General features: G+C 42.8%; 1 protein-coding gene across 6 annotated transcripts in view; it reads right to left on the bottom strand.

Annotated features, from left to right (window-relative positions):
* The window catches only part of GRIA2 (glutamate ionotropic receptor AMPA type subunit 2), a 531,232-nt gene that overhangs the window by 343,517 nt on the left and 164,228 nt on the right, over positions 1-23,487 (bottom strand). For all 6 annotated transcript variants that reach the window (XM_086962351.1, XM_086962349.1, XM_086962346.1 and 3 more), the window contains exon 3: positions 11,932-12,171. In XM_086962351.1, coding sequence (XP_086818477.1) covers positions 11,932-12,171 — 240 coding nt within the window. The remainder of the gene's footprint in view (positions 1-11,931; positions 12,172-23,487) is intronic.

Here is a 23,487-nt window from a genome sequence, read left to right as displayed (position 1 = left end):
CGGGTAAAATGTAGAGATGTTCACTTTGATTGCCCCCAGAGTCTCTACTCTATATAAAAGTAAATAAATTGGATTTAACATTTCTAAAACACCCACAAATGTGTTTCTGTTATTCACTAGAGCTTTGTTTGTTAAAGGGATCTGGACGCATGTGTTAAACACTTTCTCGGAATAGAAAACTTTTGACAGGGTTATTCAGTATGGGGCACAAAGTTAACCAAGGCAATTTTTTTCGTAGTATGATACAGTGAATAATATCATTTACTAAGATGCGCATGTGGCTTTTTATAAAAGATTTTTGAAAACTTTTATATATCTGTATGAAAAATACCAGTCGGATGAGAGGCTATATAAGCTGTAGACAATGGTCCACTGTCTATCAATGGAAATATTGAATAGACCTCAGGCATAGTTGTTCAATGCTGCATACTTGGAATCAAAGAGTTCTTTCTTAGACTTATGGGCTTATTTAAAGCGCCAGGATGCCCTTTGTGGTGACAGGTTGCGCTATACAAGTATGCCACAATACAATTTATGACAGGCTTGCGCCACCCGAGCACCACTTTTTTTGAAACTCTGGCTGCGCAAGCATCTCAATCATATCTAGGAAGCCACGCAAAGCCACTCTGCATGGCCTCATAGATATGGAGTAAGACAAAGCAGCGCAAATCACTGCATTGAATTACTCTACGCCAAGGAGGCGCACCATGGGTGGGTTTTCCCATGCAACACCAATAGATTTTGATGCCCCAAAACCTTATGCCTCCACCGAGAAAGCGTAATGAGGGGAAATATTTTAATTTCTCCTCGTTTTTTCCTCTTTTCATGTGTGCTGCAGCATGGCAAGAGGAGGGTGCCCCTTCCTGCACAAAAACAATCTTGGCTGCAAAGGAAACACCCTTGTACCAGGGTGCAAGGGTACCTACATTGGTGCTAGGCAACAAATTCTGCGCCAGGGCAGGGAGACAGGAATGCACCGTATTTCATAAATATGGTGCATTCCTGTCCTTTCACATTGGCGTAAGGCAGCGCAGCAAGAAGATTTGCAGGGCTGCCCTACGCCAATTCCGCCTAAATGAGACCCTAAGGTTGGAAAAATACTTAAATTCCTTTTTTCAAAGAGATTTCGGGACAATGTAATTATGTATAAACGTGTGATTTTAATTGCTTGTGACGTCTGGCGAGCGGCGTTGTTTTTCATTGTAGAGTATTTTATAAGGTATGCAATAAAAAAGAAAAAAGAACACATTTCTGGAATCTTGATCTGCAGAGTAATAAGAGTGTAGTTTTAAGAGTAGGAAACACTCTCAAACTACTTTTTCATAGAATTTCAGGGGCTGAAGCAGAAAGTGTGGAGTTTGGTCCAGTTTTTGTGCACAAAGCATAAAAAACGGACAGAAATGAAAAGAAGGTATTTTATGGCTGTTATATGCATTCCAGTAAGTCAGGCTGAAAATCGATGACAGCCATTTAAGCTGATCAGGCAAGACAGGCATAAAAGAAAGCTGTGCAGTAAACACAAATGAGGATGGCAACATGGTAAATTGCATAGAACAAATGAAGCTAGGTACAAACTGCAATCTTTGCAATCTTAAAAGAAAAGCAGAAATGTGAAATAGAATAAAACTATGAAATATTATCACAGCTCAGACATCTGCACTAGAAGGCTTTACACTGGAGAAGGAGTTTGCTCATATTTGATAATACTTTGAGTGAAGAGTTGAAATATGAAAACACTTTGGCGAGCATAGAATAAGATGAATAAAAGATTGTTTTTGATACTTTACGAGCATTTGATACTCTTAGTATTGAGCCCTTTAATTATTTTGACTTGAATTAAGCCAGCTTTTTCACAGAGGCTAATGCTTAAAATGTGGTATTCACATATACATTGAAAGATATACACTTTCATCTTTCCCTCAATGTATAATAATATGTTCTTTCAATTATGTTGGCTATGAGACCTTTCTGTTACTTTACTTGGTATAAAATTATCTCTTTACTAAAGTCAACGGGCATGAAACATATAGCAATAAAGGGAATATACTAAAGTCTAAACCAACTCTACCCTTATTACAGATATTATATTTTTAATCGTCTTCATGTATTAGTTTCAAATCTATTTTTGATGATTCTGTATCTTCAAATAGTAACAGAATTGGGTACTTTTTAAACTATATTTAATATTTAACACACTGAAACACAAAACGGATATACAACACTTACTGATTTTAGGTGTAACATAATAGCTAATGCTTATAATTGTATGTCTTGCCTACATCACTATTAGCCTTAAGAGAAACCTTTACACATTTTGCGACAAAATCAAGCACCAGGGGGCAGATGTATGAAACTTTTTTTTTTGGGTGCAAACGCTGGAATTCAGTAAAAAGCAGGGTTTGCGACAAAAAAAATTGGAAAATGCAATGTATCATCTGAAACGCATCGCAATATTAAGGAATCGCAAATTTTGCGATTCCTCAATATTGCATAAGCATTTAAGCAATCGCAAATTGCGATTCCTTAAATGCTATGTAAGAAGCAATTAAGTTTTGCAAATTTACACTAAGAAATCGCAAATTACCACCAATTTGTAGTTGATGGTAATTTGCGTATTCTTTTACAAATGCACTTTTTGGCATTTGTAAAGGTGCCATGTGGCGCTCATACATGCCCTTAGGGCGTGTATGTGCGCCATATGCTCACACATGTAAATTTCAGGGGTGCAGCAGGGTGTCTTTAAGACACCCTTGCACCCTTGAAATTATTCTCAATTTGCGATTAGCTAATTACGAATCGCAAATTGAGAATAACTTCCCATTCCTTCCTATGGGCCTCCTGGCCCATAGAAATGAATGGTAAATTATTCCTTAATTGCGATTAGCAATTTGCTAATCGCAACTAAGGAATTTTAAGAAATCGCTAAAAAATTGCAACATATTATATACATACCATTTTGCAATTCTCAAATAGCGATTCTCAAAAAATTGCTATTTGAGAATCGCAAATAGGTATTTTGATACACCTGCCCTCAGATGTCTTCTGGGAAACCTCGCTGCCCAACTCCACCGCACCCAGTGTGTGTAGTGCAAAGGACGTGCACTACATGCTGCTGGCAAAGAGAGGGCTGGGCACACAACAAAAGCCTCCCTCACAAGAGAAACAGGGCAAGAGGATCTGAGACCTAATAAGAATTGGATGAAAATGTCTAAACGGCGGCACTGAAGAGCCCTCATTCGTCATGATACACTGGCTAGGTTGATACTTGGCATAAATATTGCACTAGTAGTCCATTCTGAATCCAGGCGCGGCCAGTACAGATAAGAGCGGTAAGGCGGGGAGGAGGAGAAGGAGGGAGTCGACATACGACGGGATAGGGAAAATAAAATAAATAAATAAATAAAACCACTTACCTTGCGCTGGCTGCATTGCTGAGTCGGCGATGTGGCGAGCGCAAGGTAAGTGGTTTTACTTATTTATTTTAATTTTCCTATCTCATCATATGTTGGACAAGGTACTTGCACTGCCGCGCACGTGCTGCTGCTAGCGCTTTGAGTTTTTAAATTTCCCTGATTGTTATTTGCGTTATCTTTATTTCACGTTTTCCCCTGCTTTTAGCGGGACTAGGCTGGGTATTTTCCCCTTCCTCTCACCGCATATAAAAGATTTAAAGCCCTGCCGCTTTGGTGGGTCCGGGTCCCGGGGGTGGTCCTGTTTGGGCGCCATCTTGCTTTGGGCTAGGTTCTTCCCGGCGGGCGCCATCTTTGAGCGTCCTTGCACTCGCACTGGTCCTAGGAGCGCCTATTTAAGGCGGACTCGCTTTGCCTGCAGTCTGGACAAGGTACTTCCACTGCCGCGCACGCGCTGCTGCTAGCGCTTTGAGTTTTTAAATTTCCCTGATTGTTATTTGCGTTATCTTTATTTCACGTTTTCCCCTGCTTTTAGCGGGACTAGGCTGGGTATTTTCCCCTCCCTCTAACCGCATATATATGATTTAAAGCACCGCCGCTTTGGTGGGTCCGGGTCCCAGGGGTGGTCCTGTTTGGGCGCCATCTTGCTTTGGGCTAGGTTCTTCCCGGCGGGCGCCATCTTTGAGCGTCCTTGCGCTCGCACTGGTCCTAGGAGTGCCTATTTAAGGCGGACTCCCTTTGCCTGCAGTCTGGACAAGGTACTTGCACTGCCGCGCACGTGCTGCTGCTAGCGCTTTGAGTTTTTAAATTTCCCTGATTGTTATTTGCGTTATCTTTATTTCACGTTTTCCCCTGCTTTTAGCGGGACTAGGCTGGGTATTTTCCCCTCCCTCTCACCGCATATAAAAGATTTAAAGCACCGCTGCTTTGGTGGGTCCGGGTCCCGGGGGTGGTCCTGTTTGGGCGCCATCTTGCTTTGGGCTAGGTTCTTCCCGGCGGGCGCCATCTTTGACAGGGCCGGACTGGGAACCAGAACCGGCCCTGGCAAAGTGCTCGGCCGGCCCCCCTCGGGAGGACGGGGGGGGGGGTGGGGTGGGGTGCGACCTCGCTCTGTGCCTGGGCCGTTTTTCGGCCGTTTTTGTTACAGGGCCGTTTTTGCAGCATAACTGCAAAAACGGCCCTGTAATATAAAACGGCCCCCAGGGACCCAAAAACGTCCCCCAACCATGCGGTTCACCGGGGGTTTGCCGGTGCCGGCAACGGCCAGTCCGGGCCTGATCTTTGAGCGTCCTTGTGCTCGCACTGGTCCTAGGAGCGGCTATTTAAAGTCGTCCTCCCCCGCGCAGCGGGGACACGCAGTCGGGGCGTGCCAGAGTCCTGCCCGTCTGCGCCCGTCAGCGACGAGGAAGCGCGAGTCGCGGCAGGGCTCTGGTCACTAGTCTCGATTACCATCATGCCTGCTCTACCCACATTCAGCTATACTCGGGCTGAACTGCTGTCCATTGGGAATAGGGTCGATGTTGGTTCATGTGATCCTGTGGACCCCTTATCCGGCCCATTTGTTTGCGGCTGTAGGGGTTGGTCCCAAGACAGACCGGTTAGGATTCGATCTTTGGAAGGGAGTGATCCGGTCATGCGCAATAACATCGCGGCCCGTGCACTTCGGATCTGGAACCTGAACGTGAGGTCATTGGTCAAACATCACCAGTTTATATATGACCTCATTGAAATGGACTCCCCCGATCTACTTTTCCTCACCAAAACCTGGCTCCAGGACTCGGATGCCGCTATCCTTAATCTTGCCTTTCCACCGGAATATGCGGTCTTCACACTGAATCGTGCCACGAGAGGAGGTGGCATCGCCATGGCGGTAAAATCGTGCTTCCCCGTGGAATGGAAAGCCCTTGGGTTGCCAGCCTGTGAGAGCGCCCTTTTTAAAGTGTCCTTCAGTAATCACTTCACGCTGAGCGGTATTCTTATCTACCACCCTCCAGGCAACGACACAGCCTTCAAGACCGCCCTTGCCGATATGGTAAGTTCTCTAGCACCTAGCTATGCGAACTTCAACATCACTGGCGACCTTAATATTCATTTTGACCGCGTGTCGTCCACAGCCATAGACACTTTGCTTGCAGATCTTGAAGCACTGCAACTTGTCCAACTTGTAACACTTCCCACTCATACTGGGGAAAACATTCTTGATCCCTTCTTTACCACTCTGGAGAGGGTGAAGGTGTCCAACCCGATCCCGGTTGGCTGGACCGGCCATTTGCTGGTGGAAGTCCTCTGTCCCATTGATAATATGCCATTCAAATCTGTGGATAGGCTGATTCTTAAAAGACACTGGCACAAGCTCAAACTTGAGGAGTTTTACAGGTTACTGGAGCAGAAACCCCAGAGCCCTTTTTTGGATGTGGAACGAGGCTACGAACTGTTTTGCAAATGGATTTCGGATGCTCTTGACTCCCTTATACCTATGCACTGGTCGAAATGTCATTCCAAGGTACCCAGCCCATGGTATAATGACTCTCTTGCCGAGCTTAAAAAAATCTGCCGGAAAGCTGAGAGGGAATGGAGGAAGTCTTATGACCTCAGCCTGAAATCCTCTTATTTTGCCAAACTGAAGACCTATCATAGGGCAATTTGCAGAACTCGTGCCGCATTCTATGCCCAGGAATTCCAAACCAGTACCAACCCCTCTAAATTAATTTTCAAGGTCCTTAAAGACCTTATGAATAAAAGAGCCACTTCGGCAGAAATCTGCACCGACTCTCATTGCGAGAGTCTAGCCTCCTTTTTTCTGGAGAAAGTGCAGGCTATCTACCGAGGATTTGACCTGTCTCTGCTTGATCCAGAGCTAGCTGGCCCGAACTTCTCTGGCTATGAGACTCTGACCTCCTTGCCTGACTTGTCTATGGAGGCTTTTGACAAGCTGAGCCTCAGGATTAAATCAGGCTCCCCTCTGGATCTGCTGAAGCCAGCTCAAATTAAGATGCTTTCCCCCCTGTGTCGGGTCCCGATACTTACCTTGATCAACCTGTCGTTGTCTACCGGAATGGTCCCCTCCGCATGGAAGCAGGCAGTAGTCACCCCAGTTTTAAAGAAGGCAAATGCAGACCCGCTCCTGCCTGAGAACTACCGCCCCATATCTCTTCTTCCCTGGACTGCCATAGTCACAGAGGCTCATGTAAATTCCATCCTGACTGATCATCTTGCTCATAACCATATATTAGACCTGAGTCAGAATGGCTTCCGGCCGGGACACAGCACCGAGACCGCTCTGCTCTACATGACCGAGCATCTGCGTCTGGTGCGCCACTCTGGGCGGATGGCGGTGCTCTTTTTATTAGATCTGAGCGTCGCATTCGATACGGTGTCCCACCGTATTTTGATTCAGCGCCTAGAGGAAGCTGGAGTAGCAGGGACTGCTCTTCAGTGGTTCCGCTCTTTCCTCTCTGATCAATTCTTTAAGGTGGCTATACCACCCTGCCAGTCCACCTTTCATACTTTGGACCTGGGGGTCCCACAGGGCTCCTCGTTGAGCCCGACCTTGTTCAACCTCTACGTGAAACCACTAGCTGCGATCGTCAAACAGTGGGGTTTGACGATGACCTATTATGCAGACGACACGCAGCTGGCGGTGACACTGAGTGGAGACCTGAAGTGGATGCCCCCAGATTCCGAGCAGGACTTGTAGCAGTGGCAAATTGGTTAAAAACCAATTGTTTACAACTGCGTGCCAAAAAAACCGAAGTTATGGTTTTGGGGAAACATGCGGAACTTTGGGGAGATCAGTGCTGGCCTCCAGAATTGGGCGTCACTCCCGTCCCAGCTTCCGAAGTAAAGAACTTAGGGGTCTGGCTGGATCCGGCACTTACCTTTACGGGCCATACGAAGAAGGTTGCAGCCACCTGCTACGGAATTCTGCGAGGCTTAAGGCCAATCCTCAAGTTTTTTGACCCCCCCACCCAGCGGCTCGTGGTCCAAGCCTCGGTTCTATCTCGGCTGGACTACGGTAGCGCACTGATGCTGGGGGTAAACCAGGCTGAAGCATCTAGGCTACAAAGGGTACAGAATGCTGCGGCGCGGGCCATTGCTGGTCTTCCCAGGCATTGCTCTGTTTCCAGCACTATTTCTGCCCTTCACTGGCTGCCGGTTAGGCAAAGAATTAAGTTTAAGGCGCTTTGTTTGGCCTTTAAAATTATGAAGCTCTCCTCGCCGCCTGCACTTGCTAACTTGCTCTTCCCGTATGTTCCTTCGAGGTCCTTGAGATCGGAGGCTCTTCATCTCGCGGTCTGCCCCCGTTTTAAACTCAGCAGGATGGGTGGCCGCTCCTACCGAGTGCTTGCCGCTGGGTTATGGAATTCTCTCCCGGTGCACATTCGAGCTCTGGATAATCTGTCCGTCTTTAGGCGTGCTATCAAAACTTTCCTGTTCTCTGTACTTGGTTAGCCGTCTTTTTCCTTCTTCCTGCATGTTATGTTTTAGTACTTGTTCAAGCGCCAGGACGCCCCTTTGCTGGGGCAGCTGTGCGCTGTATAAATAATGTTAACATAACATAACATAACATATGTCAGCTCCCCCACCACCTCACTGCTCTTACCTGTAACGGCCTTGCCTGTCCGAATCTCTTAGTACAATTAAAAATGCGTTTACACCACAACGTTTCTGTATTTAGTTTGTGTGGTGATGGTATGTACCTACCTGGAAAAATTATTTCTTTGGAGATCTCTACTGGAAAGCATTTATACTACCGATTCCTAAGGAGCACATGGTGAAATCAGGAACCGGGCAGCAAAGTATACAGAGCCAGGCACTTTTGACCTGGTTGTATGTCAGAATATCGATCGCAGAAATATTATGATACAAGCAAATCACAGCAAGAATAACCACAACCAAAATATCATAGAAGTAAGTATATATTGGTAAGTACAGATGTACTATTCCTAGCTTCACATATATTAATTATATTAATATTTCAACATGGTGTATTTACGTGGACTTACATGTTGTTGACCTATACTTATCTACATATGCTTGTCCTGCCAAAATGTGTTTGTGAACATTTTTAAGCCTATCTTTTGGTAGCACATTACTTAAAAATCGATTCCAGTACCATACCTTTAACCCTCTCGCCTATTAGCATGCCAGGATGCTAGGAGATGAGGTTACTGACTGTGCAAATAGATTTTCATTACTTTTCTTGAATCCTTGACTGCTTGTCTTTGCTTCAAGGTTTTTTACAAAGGTATATGGTGTAATGACTTGACGAATATGTATCCAGATTTCGGTGGAGATGAGATAGAAAGAGGACGTTTTGTTGCTAGATGAACACCACATGCTTTTCTTCCCTGGACCACATAAAACACCTGTCAAGTGTGCATTTGTAGTTGTGATCTGACAAAAGCACTGCAGCAGGTAAAATGCAGTATTCAACCTTGTCTCAGCCATCTTATTCTTAAGGACAATTGTCCTTAATTCTTATCATCTTAAGAGCTAGTTCATGCAAAGTGGGAAAACATGAGCCTCTCCTGTGGGTTTATGGATGCCATTTTATAGATAATGTATACATTTTCGAAGCAGTCAGTTTTGGATGAGAGTTTGCAGCTGGCTATGAAGGAGGTCCCTCATTCAAATCTGGGGCCACAGTACAGAAGGTGAAGCCTCTGCAGAAATATTTCCATTTACAACTTATAAGCTGTTTTGTATATTGCAGTAGATGTTACAGGGCATAGTTACGTTAATGCCCTAATTTGCAGAGCGGCGCAGCTTGAAGCAAAGAAGCTTGTGAGCTATCTAGCAGTGGAACCGGATTTGGTGCACACCTAGGGGGGGATTTACTGATCTCTAGAACAATGCTGCTGTTATAGTTGCTGCACTGTGTTACTCTAGGAGGAGGGAGCAGGGCAGCACCATGTCTACTAAGATATGGCACTGGGGCTCTCCTCCTCAGTGTGGGTTCTCTTTCAGCCTTCCGAGTGCTGCGCACACAGCTTTGCTCATTTGATAACTAGCTTACATTTTGTACTTCAATGGTAGCATTACAATAGACAATACTATATTCAGTCATACTTTAAAAATGTTCCCACCCCGCATGTGCGCTGTACAGTGCAGCACACATGCAATGTGTGACATGTTAGTGCTTGCCTAACGCTGATGTTATTTTTTGTTGCAAAGCCCTGTCTACCATTATTGATAGATGGGACTTTGCATCAAAAACATGGATAGTAGCATGGGAACATCCATGTACCAGCCATGGTGAAATCCTTTGATGCAAAGTAACTCGAAGCCGGTCAGAGCACTATTTGCGTTACATTTAAGGCAAATTTCTAGCCCCAAAAAAGCTTTGCACTAGCACAAGTAAATACTTTATCAAACTTTGGGCCAGTTTGCATCGATTTCTTTGTGACTTTGCACTGTCTTAACGTGTGGATAAATGATCCCTGAAGTGCACTCTTAAGTTCAAGAGCACTGTTTGATGCTGTCACTGGACACATCTTGGGCCTCATTTATGAAAAGTGACGCATCGCTGCATGAAAACAGCGATGCGTCACTTTTCACTGCGCACTCCTTGCGACATCAATGATGCGTCATATTTAATGTATGATGCATCATGGCGCAAGGACTTACAGATACGTCAGTATTTCTGACGCATCTGTAAGCGCAAAAGTGACGCATTGCTGGAGTGTGTCACAAAAGTGACGCAACTCCAGCAATGCGTCCTTACACATGGGGAAAGCCCCATGTGAAAGGGCTTGCGTCAGTCCTACGCCTGCTGTGAGGCAGGCGCAAGATTTTGACGCATCAGCATCCTAAAAGTGACGCAGTGAAATCTCATAGATTTCACTGCGTCACTATTACGAGGCTTTTTGCGGGGGAACGCCCCCTCTGCATACATTATACCTGACGCAGGTATAATGTGGCGCAAGGGTTCAAAAAGTGACGCATCTACCTAGATGCGTCACTTTTTAAATATGGCGCACCAAGGGGCATTTTGTACGCCGCTTGTGCGTCACAAAAAGTGACGCACCGGCGGCGCAAAACTGACGCAAGGCCTCATAAATAAGGGCCCTTGTATCTTGTAACTTAACTGGTAATTGACGAATATCCCAAGACCACCCAGAATGCAATGGGGTCTCTGAACCAATGATCCATTGAAGTGCAACCTATATTGTCCTTAGGACGTCACTAACACTGTACAAGGCCTCTCAGCCACACACCACAAGTATAATAGGTCAAACAGCAACAAACAGTATACACACACACTAGGTTTAGGAAGGAACTCAATAATGGAGTCCTTCCACTGATAAGGATATTAACACAGAGGGTAGAAAACCTCCTTTTCACAAGGGGTAGATCTATGATTGCCTGTGTCCTCCCTGAATCTACAGGATAGTGTCACGAACAGCTGTCTCCCAATAGGCTAATGAAAGACTACATTAACCCCTTCACACTAAGTGGGGTATATTTTGTGGCAAGCACTGCTTCCACTAATAAAATATTTTGGAGAGTGCACTTTGCAGCACGTGGGCAAGTGAGCAGGTAATATTAGCAAGCATCAGACTCTTGTCATCCTCCATGCTTCCTGTGGATAAATAATGTGCGCTCCTATGATATTTGCAGAGGAATATGAAGATAGTAGAAGTTGCTCCTGTATATCCAAGAAATACTTACCATTGGATGTCTCTGCCTTTATGCTGACTCATCAGACCACTCTTATGATTCTCCACTATCTAACTTTCATATTAACTGGGTTTGTGCATAGACTACAGGAGAACTAGGTAGTGACATAAGCAGTTTCATATCCCACTGATTCCAAATAGAGACAACAACAGCTGTACAAATTGTGCCTACTAGGTAACAATCTAAAAAGAACTAAGCCATGATCAAGAAAGTCTTGCCTGTCTTGACTGATTTTTTCAAGAGAACAAGGGGCTGTGTCTGGGGCTGTGTCACAAGGTAACCACTGCCTCCAAAACACATATGTGCAACTGCAAACATTCTTGTCGCACAATCACACCTCTAGAAATCGGTGTTCATAAAACATTGGTAAAAGGTGTTTGGGCCAAACACTGGCAGGACATGAACAAGCAGCATAAAAAAATGTTTTGTGATCTCATCCAATGCAATCTCGCAGCCTAAGGCTTCTCACAGATCAATTCTGTGAAATAAGAGGCACTCGAGTGGCTTATCTTGGTGATCACTAGATGCAGCACGTGTGGGAAATAATGGTAGACAGTTCTCTGCATTTTTTCATAATTTAATATTTCTTTCTTTTGATGAAGCCCACTTCACAAACGTAAACAGGAATCACCTTGGCATGACAAACATATAGCAGTTTCAAAGCTATTTCCTGATTTAATCAAAGCAGCATAAACACTTCCTAATTAATATTGTGAGAATATCTTCCAATATAAATAATATCATTTATAAATAATCCCATATGCCAACGTTTCACTATAGCATGTTATGTATTTCTACAGTCTTGATGTACATGAAAGGATTTCAGTTCATCACTTACCTCTGTCGCTGTCATAAAGATATGCAAACTTGTCCCATTGATAGTATTCAATCAAGCTAAGGAGAGCTCCCTTCAGGTCAGGTCTCATCTGAATGACAAATGGATGTGTTCCATCGGTGGGAAAACTTGGGGTTATGAAGGAGACATGAAGAGTGCCGCAAAATGATGTGATTGTATTTACAGACTTCTTGTCATAAAATCCAAAAATAGCAAAGACTCCTCTTGAAAACTGGGAGCAAACTGCAAATAAATGAACAAAAAGAGAATTCCCATTTAGGTTGTGATAGCAGCATGCCTTTATTTCATGAGGTATAAACAAGATACACAAATAAATAAATGAATGAATATATCTATATATATATATATATATATATATATATATATATATATATATATATATATATATATATATATATATATATATATATATAGCACTTTATACTGTTATTTACCAGCATACATGCATTTATGCAGCAATGTTTTGCAAACAGGATGTCTTCCATGTCTATGAAATGAATACTTTTTCCGTTGGCACTAGCACTTTAAATTGAGCACATACACCCCTAGACTGTTGTCATGTGATCAAGGCCTAGCTTGGCCGAAACGCGTAATGATGGTGTGGTGGAGAGCGAAATAAAATAATCAGCACCAGTACCTGGGTTCGTCTCGTCTATTTATCCTTCGTGACTGCTGGAGACGTCTTTCTGCCTAATATATATATATATATATACATATATATATATATATATATATATATATATATATATATATATATATATATATATATATATATATATATATATATATATATAGATATATATTATATGAGATGCATATGGTTGGATAATTATGTGCACTTTCCAAAATAAGATTTTTAAGCAGATATGGAGTATTTTGTATACATTTATTTTTATAGAAACCTGTATGGATGACATATATGATAAAACAATTATTGTCTGCGTAAAGCGCATATTTTAAATCACCACAGTCACAGACAGAGCTGATGCCCCTTGTTAGTTCAAGAAAAGACTTATCATATTCAGATTAGGAATTGGGTAGAGAACGGGAAACAGCATTTACAATGCAGGCTTAACGCTGCGGGCCATTTCTACGCAAGCAGAATAGCACTTGCCTTAGCCTCACATATGCATGGTTAAGGCAGTCAGTGCTCTAGATGCAGACCGAATGGGAGGTGAGTGGAAAAGAAAGAATCGGTACAGGAAGGATTGGGATGCAGCTTGGTAAGTAGGATTTGGACCGGAGGGTGGGGGCTTCAAGGTAGTTTTTAGGGCTGGGGCCAGTATTAGGGTTCACGGCAGGGGACGGGGAGTGGGAGGCTGGGGTCGGGGTACTTTTCAGGGCTGGGGATGGGTTTTAGGGATCAGGACGTGGGAAGGGGCAGTTTTCAGGGCTGGGGGCAGTTTTTAGACTCAGGGCAGGGGGACTGGGATCAGGGTAGTTTTGTCGGCTGGTGGTCGGGTTTAAGGGCTCAGTGTAGGGGGTCGGAGTAATTTCTTAGGGCTGGGAAGTGTAGATTGCAGGACTGGGGGTTGGGTTTTAGAGCTCAGGGAAGGGGGGGCTTGGGTGTGATTTTTACTACAAATATACCTTTACCAATCAGGCCTTTCCAGCAAAATTTGTTGAAAAGGCATGACTGGTAATGGTATGCATCTTAAAGACGCAGTCGTTGTTAAGACTGCGTGATTAAGGCATGTATGGTTTAGAGAACTGTTCTTCCGTCATACAATCGGTAGTAACACATCATTTGCTTTTATACAGAAAGTCCTCCTGTCTATGCTTTTCTAAAAGAAAAGGACTGCAGTATCAAGCTTTTCGGCAAAATCCGTTTGGTGGTTTCGCAATTTGTCCTTTCAAGTTGTTAGGTGGAGGTGAATTGCCCTAAATTGTATCCACATCAATTCAAATCCACTACAGCAACTAACCATAGCAATTGGAGCCAGCGGCTACATCAGATGTGACAACTACATTGAATATCACTACTGAGAATGGCACTATCTCATATAAGGTAAATAAAAAGGTATCTGTAAGAACAGTTAGGGTTTATTTTAGAGTTATGCTTTGGTTATATTAAGTTTGAGGGTTAATAGTAGGATTTATTTTAAAGTTAGGTCACTCTTACGGGATACTGTAAGGAATCGCCTTAGAATAGAGTCAGATGTAGGTGTAGGGTCAGGAGAAGGGTATAGATGAGTGTTGAGTTAGGAGTAAGATTAGGGTAGAAGTAGAAATATAAATGTTGTAGGGGCATAAATGTGGTTGCTAATTCCTTGACATCTTATTAACATCCTATTGAGCTTGATGTAGATCTGATGTAGTGGTAAGTTGATGTAGTGTTTCTGTATGTAGTAACATACAACATGTCCTGATGTTCATCCGAAATACTCAAAGAAATGGCCAAAAGACACAGCAAGTGACATCCATCCCATACTAGTTGGCATTTGATCTGCAATTTGACCCCTTGATTTAGTTTCTTCCTGGTCATTAAGAACGCTGAAAATATGTGTTCCTTTATACGTTTTCCAGGCATGGGCAGGAACCTAGCAATGTTGTGTACAGAGTTCATGCATTAATTATCTCAGTAAATTGGTGTATATGCTGCAGATGGTGCAACATTAACACACAGTCGTGGTTCGCCCCCCTTTCTGTGCTATGCTTACATGAATGATGCCTCTATGCTATGAGGCGTGGGGCCGAAAGCCTGCACGAGGTTGGGCGCAGTCAAAAGGTACATGCATAGTCATGGACACCGTCAACGATTACCTCAGGAGCTGAGCTGCAGCGTGGGGCCTGCTGCATTGTCATGTTCTCAGTAGGAATATCCCTGGTTTGTCTATGAATGGGACCAAGGACAAGCTATGGTGCGTTGAACATGGAATACGGCTGCAAACCCAAGTGGAATCAAGACGCTCTCTGTACAATATAAATTAAATGTTCTTTAAGAGCTTGATTCTTCAAGCATTTTGGTTTCTAATAAAAAAAAATACGCATTGTATTTCTGCCAAAATGGCCAAAGGCTCATCTCCCTTGAACTGGAAAGCGAAGGCCAAATGCTAAGAAGCGATTGGTTATGAATTATTAGGGGTCATTTCCCTTGAAGGGGAAGGGGAGACACGACTTACATCATTAACAAAGAGATGGTAAAAGAAGACTACAGAGATTGCAGAGAATATGTTATCGTCTTTTTAAATGAACTTAAATGGAAACGAAGAGCCTAAACACATTTTGTCAGATGTACAGGTATGTATCATTTTGCAGAAATCCAAATGCATGCAGAATACTTTTACAATGGAAATAAGGTCACTCGAAGAAACCATGAACCGATATCCTCGTCAACTATGAATGGGCATAATACAAATGAGGCAAAACAATCAGCAGCATTAGTATTTCGGAAACATTTTTAGATAGTGAACTGGTTCTGAAACGAATTTTAAGTACGCTTTTCTAGCAGTGCAAATATTAAATCATTGAAAATTAACATCATTCATGCATCCAGTGTACAAAAAGTAAAAAAGATTGCAACTATGCTCATGAAATATATAACAATCAGCAACATCATAATGATGACGTCGGCGGCTCAGCTGGCCCAACTATTTACAAAAAACAAACAGAGACATTTTTTGTACCGATTTAAGCGAACACAAATCTAATGGTACACAAAAAACGAAAAAGTAATGTATGTTTTGGAAACATTAATTTTCCTATTGCTAAGCAATGAACATCTATGCAACATTGCTGTTTCTCCTGTTGCGGCTGCATGCTGCAGGAGGAGAAACATGAGGCATTGTTTCATTGAGGGAAGAAGATCCGTCCACAATTCCATCCTATAATTGAAACCAGGGAACAAGCTTGCAGTCAGATGTGTTTGACTACAAGTCCCAACAATGCAGCATTATTTCCTATTCTTCTCATGAATTCTTATGGCCTCTGATGGCAATTAATGGAGGAGTATTTGGGCTATCAGTTATTTCCCATGTAGAAACTGTAGAAGGATGATATATGTGACTACAGTGACTGGGGCACATTCAGAAAATGCAAGTTACAGGATACTGACTGTCTCATAGATGCCTTCTCTGAGATACTGAGCTATTAGAAAAGTAAAGGCATCCATTCACTCTAAGTGACTTTTACCAAAACCTCAACAGCATTTTAAAAAAACAGAGTGGTCAGTTGAAAAAGGTGTTTGCAGTAAAAAAAAGCATATACAGCATGCAAGAGAGGAAACAACAAAATGTTGGAATTCCAAATATGACAAGTGTATTGGGTAGAAATGATAATTTCAATAATAGTTTGAAAGGAATAAAATATACTATCCAAGGTGCCCTTTGATGACAGTAGTTAGTAGAGAATTGTTCAGGAATATTGCTTGATTGTGGTCAGGGTTTCTTTTCATCGAGTCAAGGTAAGTCTGGGACTAGGTCTTGAGGGCAGCTGTTCATTGTGTAATTTTAACTGTAGCCTCTCAACAAAGCTGATTTGACCTCTATGGTCACCAATAGTGTCTGAAGGTTGTACTACTGCATATCAAAACTGACACTATAGAGATACACTAATATTGAGGGCAGAATACTGAGGGACAAGATATGGATTTCTTTTAGGGAAACATAGGCATACAATTGATCTCAGAGTCAGTGGTGGAAGTCTCAGAGGGAGAACAAGGAACTGCGGATGACAGTCACTCAGCCACTGGGTCAACTTATTTTCAAGAATACAAATTAATTTGGGAAAACCGCCAGAGACCGGCGTAACAAACTCACCCACCAGTCCAGCAGTCAAAAAAGAAGTGAAAAACTAGAAGGCGCAGGAAAAGCAGTCGAAGAGGCACCTTCTCCCAGAGCCACCAGAAGTAAGGGCAAGCGAGGCAGATGGTAACAACTAAAACAGTTATCAACCTCTCAGACAAAGTACTTAGTGAAGCAGAAACACAAGTACTACAATTAGGATTGACTTTTTGCCCCACCGCGTATTTTAACTTTGTTGAAACGAGAGTGGACCAGTTTGAATACACCAGAAAACTGACGTTACAAAAAATACATCTACTACATCCTCAAATGACTCCAAATCAAGAGACTATTCCAACTAATGATATGGACTAACTAGTTGGTTCTGACCTAGATACCCTTTTGACTTTACAATCCTAGAAACCTCTGAATCAGACATTGACACCTTTCAACAGCCAGTGAATGATAATGTTCTACAAATAGCGGGCGTTACACAAACTGGCGGCAAAAGTGGTCTGAAGAGAAAATCTAGAAGAATACCACAAACAGCGTTTGATGCAATCAATGTCTTCAGAGACACTGTTATCACTGACCTTAAGAAATTGAGAATTGACAAATCTAACAAAAATAATAAAGATTCCAATATTCCAATTGAAGAATGGCAGGCTATTCAATCACTCAGGAATGATGATTCAATTGTAATAAAGCCCCTCAGAAAAGGGCGGTAACATTGTTGTTTTCTCTCACGAGCATTATTTTACAGAAGCCTTAAGCCAGTTAGGAGACGACTAGAACTGTTTATGCAAATTGTATAAAGACTTTCCACCAATTACTGATGACTTGGAGGCTGGAGGGTTTGATTGATACAGATGAATATCATTTTTTATTCTGTGAATATCCTGTAGTCCCCACATTCTATGACCTCCCTAAAATTCATAAAAACACCAGTAGACCACCAGGGTGACCTATTATTACATCTATCAATAGTTTATTGGAGAATTGTTCCACCTACATAGATTTCTTCCTGGCACCATGAGTCAGAGATGTTAGTTCCGACATAAAGGACACAGGTGATTTTTTGAGAATAATTGAAGGTGTCAACTGGGAGGAAGACATGCTCCTCATCATATTAGACATCACCAGCCCCTACACATGTATTTATCATAAGGATGGTGTAGAGGCTGTCAAGTGGTTCTTGAACAAGCGACCCCTAAAATACATTAAGCACAATAAAAAGCTTTTGGCAATGCTTACCTTTTGCCTTGAAAATACCATTTTCATGTTCTCAGGCCAACTGTACAAACAGCAATGGGGGACAGCGATGGGCATGTGCTTTGCCCCCAGCTATGCAAACCTTTTTGTTGGCTGGTGGGAGAAGCACGTGGCCTGGCGGGACTCACCCGCACAATGGTCAGACCACATCGTATTATGGGCCCGCTACATTGATGATCTGTTCATCTTGTGGAAGGGCACCCGTCTTGCTGTAGAAGAGTATCTTACCTTCCTGAACTGCAATAATCTCATTTTGAAATTCAGTGGTCAAATCAGCAACACCAGTGTCTGCTACCTTGATGTGGAAGACTATATAAACAATTCTAAAATCTCAACTCGCCTATATAGAAAACCCACAGCGGGCAATGCCCTGCTCCATGCTAGATGTGCCCACCCTGGAGTATGGTTAACAATATCCCCTACGGGGAACTCCTCCATCTAAAAATAAATTGTACAACCTCCGGAGAGTATGAGAAGGCCAAAGATGAGGCTCTCCAGAGGTTTAGACATAGAGGCTGCTCCGCAGGCGGTTTATATCAGGCTTCCCAAAAAATAGAGAAAATAGATAGACTGCAACTACTGATACCCAAAACATCTAAACCTGAAAGTACATCTACATTCACCCCAGTTAGAATGATCCTACGCTTTAATGTCAAATCTCCAGAAGTGGTTAAAAATTTTAAGAGAAATATGCATATTTGAACAGATACCATTCTAAAAAAAGTAATTCCAGAATATCCATTGATTACATACAGATGTGGCAAATCGATATGCGATCATCTTGTACAGAGCTACTTCCAGTTACCAGTACCACAAACGAACATGGTGAGAGGGTTTTTTCCATGCCTTATTTGTAAGGCTTGCAAACAGAGCCACAAAGTACTGGAAAGTGAGGTAAAAACTAGACAGATAAGAAAGATCAATCGGCTGTTGAATGGCAACTCTGAATACACTGCATATGTATTAGAATGCCCGTGTCCAAAAAGATACGTGGGCAGTACCATCCACCCAGCAAAAAAATGGATACTAGAGCACATGCGAGCCACTAAGAAAGATCAGACTTATTCGATGGCTCTCCATTTCAAACAAATACATAAGAATGATCCAAAACAACTGAAATTCTTTTGCATTGATCAGGTACCAAAGAGGGAAAGGGGAGGGGACAGGACAAGGACTGTGAGGGCCCTAGAATCTAAACATATAATAGATCTCCAAACTAGAGTTCCCCTAGGCCTCAGTATTGATGAGGGGCTATGGGCTCATTTAGAATAACTGGAGAGAAATTCTTTCTGTTTTCCCTCTTCTCTTTTCCGCCTTTCCTCTTTTTCTACCGTCCTTTAGGCAAATTAGATGATTAATTGAGAGTTTTTAATCCTTGCAATTATTGTAAATTTAGATTTTATTTATGTTAGACCTTCCTTCACGTTTATAGTTTTGTTGGTATGCCCATTCAGATCGTAATTCTGTTCATTTACTAGTACTCCGAGTGGTTTGCCCATTCAGAGCATAATTATGTCAGTGAGCCAGTATTTTAGTGGTTTTCAAGCGGCAATAATTAATATCTATTTAGGTTGACTAGAGGTATTTACCTCTGGCACAAGCTGCCACTTTTCAGCACTGACTGATCTGACAGAATGATCCCATAATAATATGCAATTTTTCTAATCATGTTTAATTTGTGGTTCTTCTAAGCATGAAATGTGTATATACATGTTTATATTTCCCTTTTCTAAACCTCTTGTAAAAAGTTGTGTATATTGATATATAACTTTCGAGTACTGATTTGTTGTGAATCTATATTAACTCTGGAACAGGTTATAAAATGGCCGCCATGTATACTGCAATCTGCGGTGACTAAGCGAGGCCATCTTCTATTTCTATGTTGCTTTTTATTCAGGTAATTCACGTTCAGCACTTCAGAAATGTGTCAAACACTGTTGGAAACTGGCATAGAGAAAGGCAGATTGCCAAAACGCGTCTGTCAGTGCAGGGGGGGGGGGTTATGCACGAATAAATAACTTCAAATAGGACCTGCAAGTGCTCTCCTGTTTACGCTACTGGAACCGCTGTGCGCGTGGATGAATATATATATATACATATATATACATATATATATATATATATTTCGAATTACCACATCAACGACAGGTAAACGTCAAAGATTTCCAGGAAACACGGACCAGTTAGGTGCTCAAACTTTTATTCAAAGCAGAGTATGCCGCATAACGTTAGGTATGCATATCAATAATTACCTGTCGATATTTTCGCCTCGATATTCTGTTTGATCGACATCGTTGTTTCGATATTTAGGGTGCATACCGTAAACTCCCAGAGACGAGCTAGCATATTGCAGAAAGTGTTCGCTTTTCACCTTCGGGAAGAAATGCTGCTAAATAATGAAGGGTTTGCAACAGATTAACGAGGCCCTGAGTTTAGCTGAGGTCAAGTGGAGGGTCATAAGAAGCAGAGACAAGAATTGGCAAATCCAATAGCTGTGGTGTTGGCTGCCAGTCTTTTGCCAATGCTTGGTTTACTTTGTCGTGGCTTTTGTAAAACTTTATTGGTGGAGAAGCTGCCAGCCGAACCCACGCCTGTATAAAAAAAACTTAAAATATTTACCAGAATAAACATTTGTTACTCGCGGTCCGATTTTCGTTTTCTTTTTAGATATAAGTGCATTTTTTGTCTTTTTTCTTGTCTCTGACTCAACACCATTGAATTTGAATATTTCGTGTTTAGCTTTTTGTTTCTATCCACAATATATAGGCTCTTGAATACTTCCTTTGAGTTAGTGTTGTTTTCTGTTTTCATTCTGTGAAATCCTGTTGCCGTCTAGGTTACTGTGCATGCCCCATTTGCGTACTGCATTTTTATCTGCTAAGTGGTGAAGCAAAGTTCTTAAAAATATATTTCTCTGAACTAATAAGACAATCTGAAAATATACAGAGGTAAGAAAGGCTGTATCTTATTGACTTATGGCACTTCATTTAATTAAATGCTTTATATCAGGTTTTCCACGACTCAGCAAACGCTGGCATTCTGCATGACATTGGAGGTCACGAAGCAGATTAAATAATCTCTGGTGTATAAATAACATGCTGATTATTCCATTCCTTTCAAAGCCCTCGTTCACCCCAGGAGGCCCTGACAATGCTGCTCGCTGCAGCCCGCGAGCCACAATTTATGTGTGCGGTGGACGATTCTGAGCCATGGTACTTACACGACTACCTATATTGTATGGCTGATATGAATGTGCTTTTGTTATGTATTCTATGTGGACTTTAACTCGACATCACTCTTTATTGAAAATGGTGGCGTAAAATGGTCTGTATTTCTACAACATTGTGCACACCCTTGTTGCTAGTGATGACACCCACTCATCAGGGCAAAACGGTTGTATGATAGAACGCATGCCTACACAGCACATACGTAAACAATGGGGTCTCAACCACAATTGTGTTTTTACCATGCATGCCTTTACAACGAATTTCATTGAAAAAGCATGATTGGCAAAGGCATGCGTGGTAAAGATCATACCCCAACCCCCTGCCCTGAGCCCTAAAAACAAGCCCCCAGCACTGCAATTCCCCCTCGCCCGAGCCCTAAACACTACCCTGACCCCCTGCCCTGAGCCCTAAAAACTGGCCCCCAGCTCTGAGATGCACCCTGCCCGACCTCTCAGGCTGAACCCTAAAACCTAGCCCCCAGCCCAAAAATATTACCCTGACCCAGGCCCCCTGCCCTGAGCCCTAAAAACAAGCCCCCGGCACTGCAATTCCCCCTCGCCCGAGCCCTAAACACTACTCTGACCCCTGCCCTGAGCCCGAAAAACTGGCCCCCAGCTCTGAGATGCACCCTGCCCGACCTCTCAGGCTGAACCCTAAAACCTAGCCCCCAGCCCAAAAATATTACCCTGAGCCAGGCCCCCTGCCCTGAGCCCTAAAATGGCCCCCAGCCCAAAAAACAATCCTGACCCTAGCCTCCGACCCTGAGTCCCAAAATGACCCCCAGCCAAAAATACTGCCCAACCCCTACCCCCCACTCTGAGCGCTTAAATGGCCCCAGCCCTGAAAACTGCCCCTTCCACCTGCCCTGAGCCCTAAAACAACCCCCCCCCCCCCCCCGGGAAACTATCCCCCCCCCCAAGCACTACTTACCAAGCTGTGCCCTGGTCCTTCCTTTCCCGACCCTTCCTGTTTCACTTTCCCCAATACAGTCTCTGTAAATAGACCACTGACTGACTTAACCATGCAAATGCGTGGCCAAGGAGTATGTGTGGTGAAGGCAAGCGGTGTTTAGCTTGCGTGGAAACAGTATGCGTGGCATAGCCTGTGTGGTTAATGCCGTTTGCTGAGCAAAACTAGTACTTTAAGGAGGAACACCTATCAAATGAATGTAGACTTGTAAGGGATTTTGAAGGATCCCGGGATAGTGCAACTGGACAAGTACAAAACGAGGATAGAAAAGGGCGATATGGCATACAGAGAATTTGAGTATATCTCCAAATTCCCTCATAATATTTATACCGACAATGAAAATGCTAATTATAAAAGTACTAATAGATTATTTTTATTAGATCGTCCTTCACGTTGCTTATTGGAAGCAAAACAGACTCATAAGATGTGTGCCTATGTTGCAGATTATCATGTTAAACCGTACTACGACCAAATTGTACATTCGTTTTGTTGGTCAAAAACCATGCCACCACCCAGACAACGAACGCTACCTGTAATTCAATGCTGGATGTTGCATATTTGCAAGCATCACGGCCCTTAATTAAATGAGATCACCTGGTAGCCGGGATTTTATCCTAAATCCTGTTTATTCCCCCAGTTCTAGAAGAATGTGTAACAGAGAGGAGTGAGTAAAGCTGACAGAACCAGTGGTGCAACCAGTGTGTCACAAGCCCTGGTGAAAGGAAGGAAATGGCTCCTGTTTGTGCAGCCATGAGCATGGTTCAAAGTGCCCCTCAGGTCTCTGGGCCTTGGTGCCACTGCACTTTCTGCACCAATGAAAGCTATGCCCCTGCTGCTGTGATAGAGACGTTTTATAGCACAGAGAAAATACAGCAATTAGTCACTCTGATTTGGACTTGTTTATGAAATGCCTGTAAACTATTTTTGAGACTTCCTGCCAAATTAGTGTCAAAGTATTAGTATTATTTATTTGCATATCGAAGCGACGTCTGTTGCATAATACTATATCATAAGCAGATAGCAAAGTCTGAAAGGCAGATTTACTCTTCGTTAGATAAATCTTTGCAGCATTACACAGAACAATGCAATTGCAGCAGATTGGACAGATGTTAGTTTCCCTACTGGGGCACGGGTCGTCACTGCAGCGCATAAGCAGCATGGTTGGAAGAGAATATATTTGTGGCTTACCTAGGTGTGTTACAGATGAGCTAAGTGGGGGTGAAGCCTGCCAGAAACAGAAACCGTCTGTCTACTCACACAACAATGAGCAAACGGGGACATTAACACTAGGCGTTCATTTTACTCACCTCTTTTTTTAAGTCTACAGAGACACCCTTTTTTAACATTTT

The sequence above is a fragment of the Lissotriton vulgaris genome, chromosome 3_1, assembly GCF_964263255.1.
Source record: "Lissotriton vulgaris chromosome 3_1, aLisVul1.2, whole genome shotgun sequence".
Taxonomy (NCBI): Eukaryota; Metazoa; Chordata; class Amphibia; order Caudata; family Salamandridae; genus Lissotriton; species Lissotriton vulgaris.
This window is presented reverse-complemented; position numbering and strand designations above follow the sequence as displayed.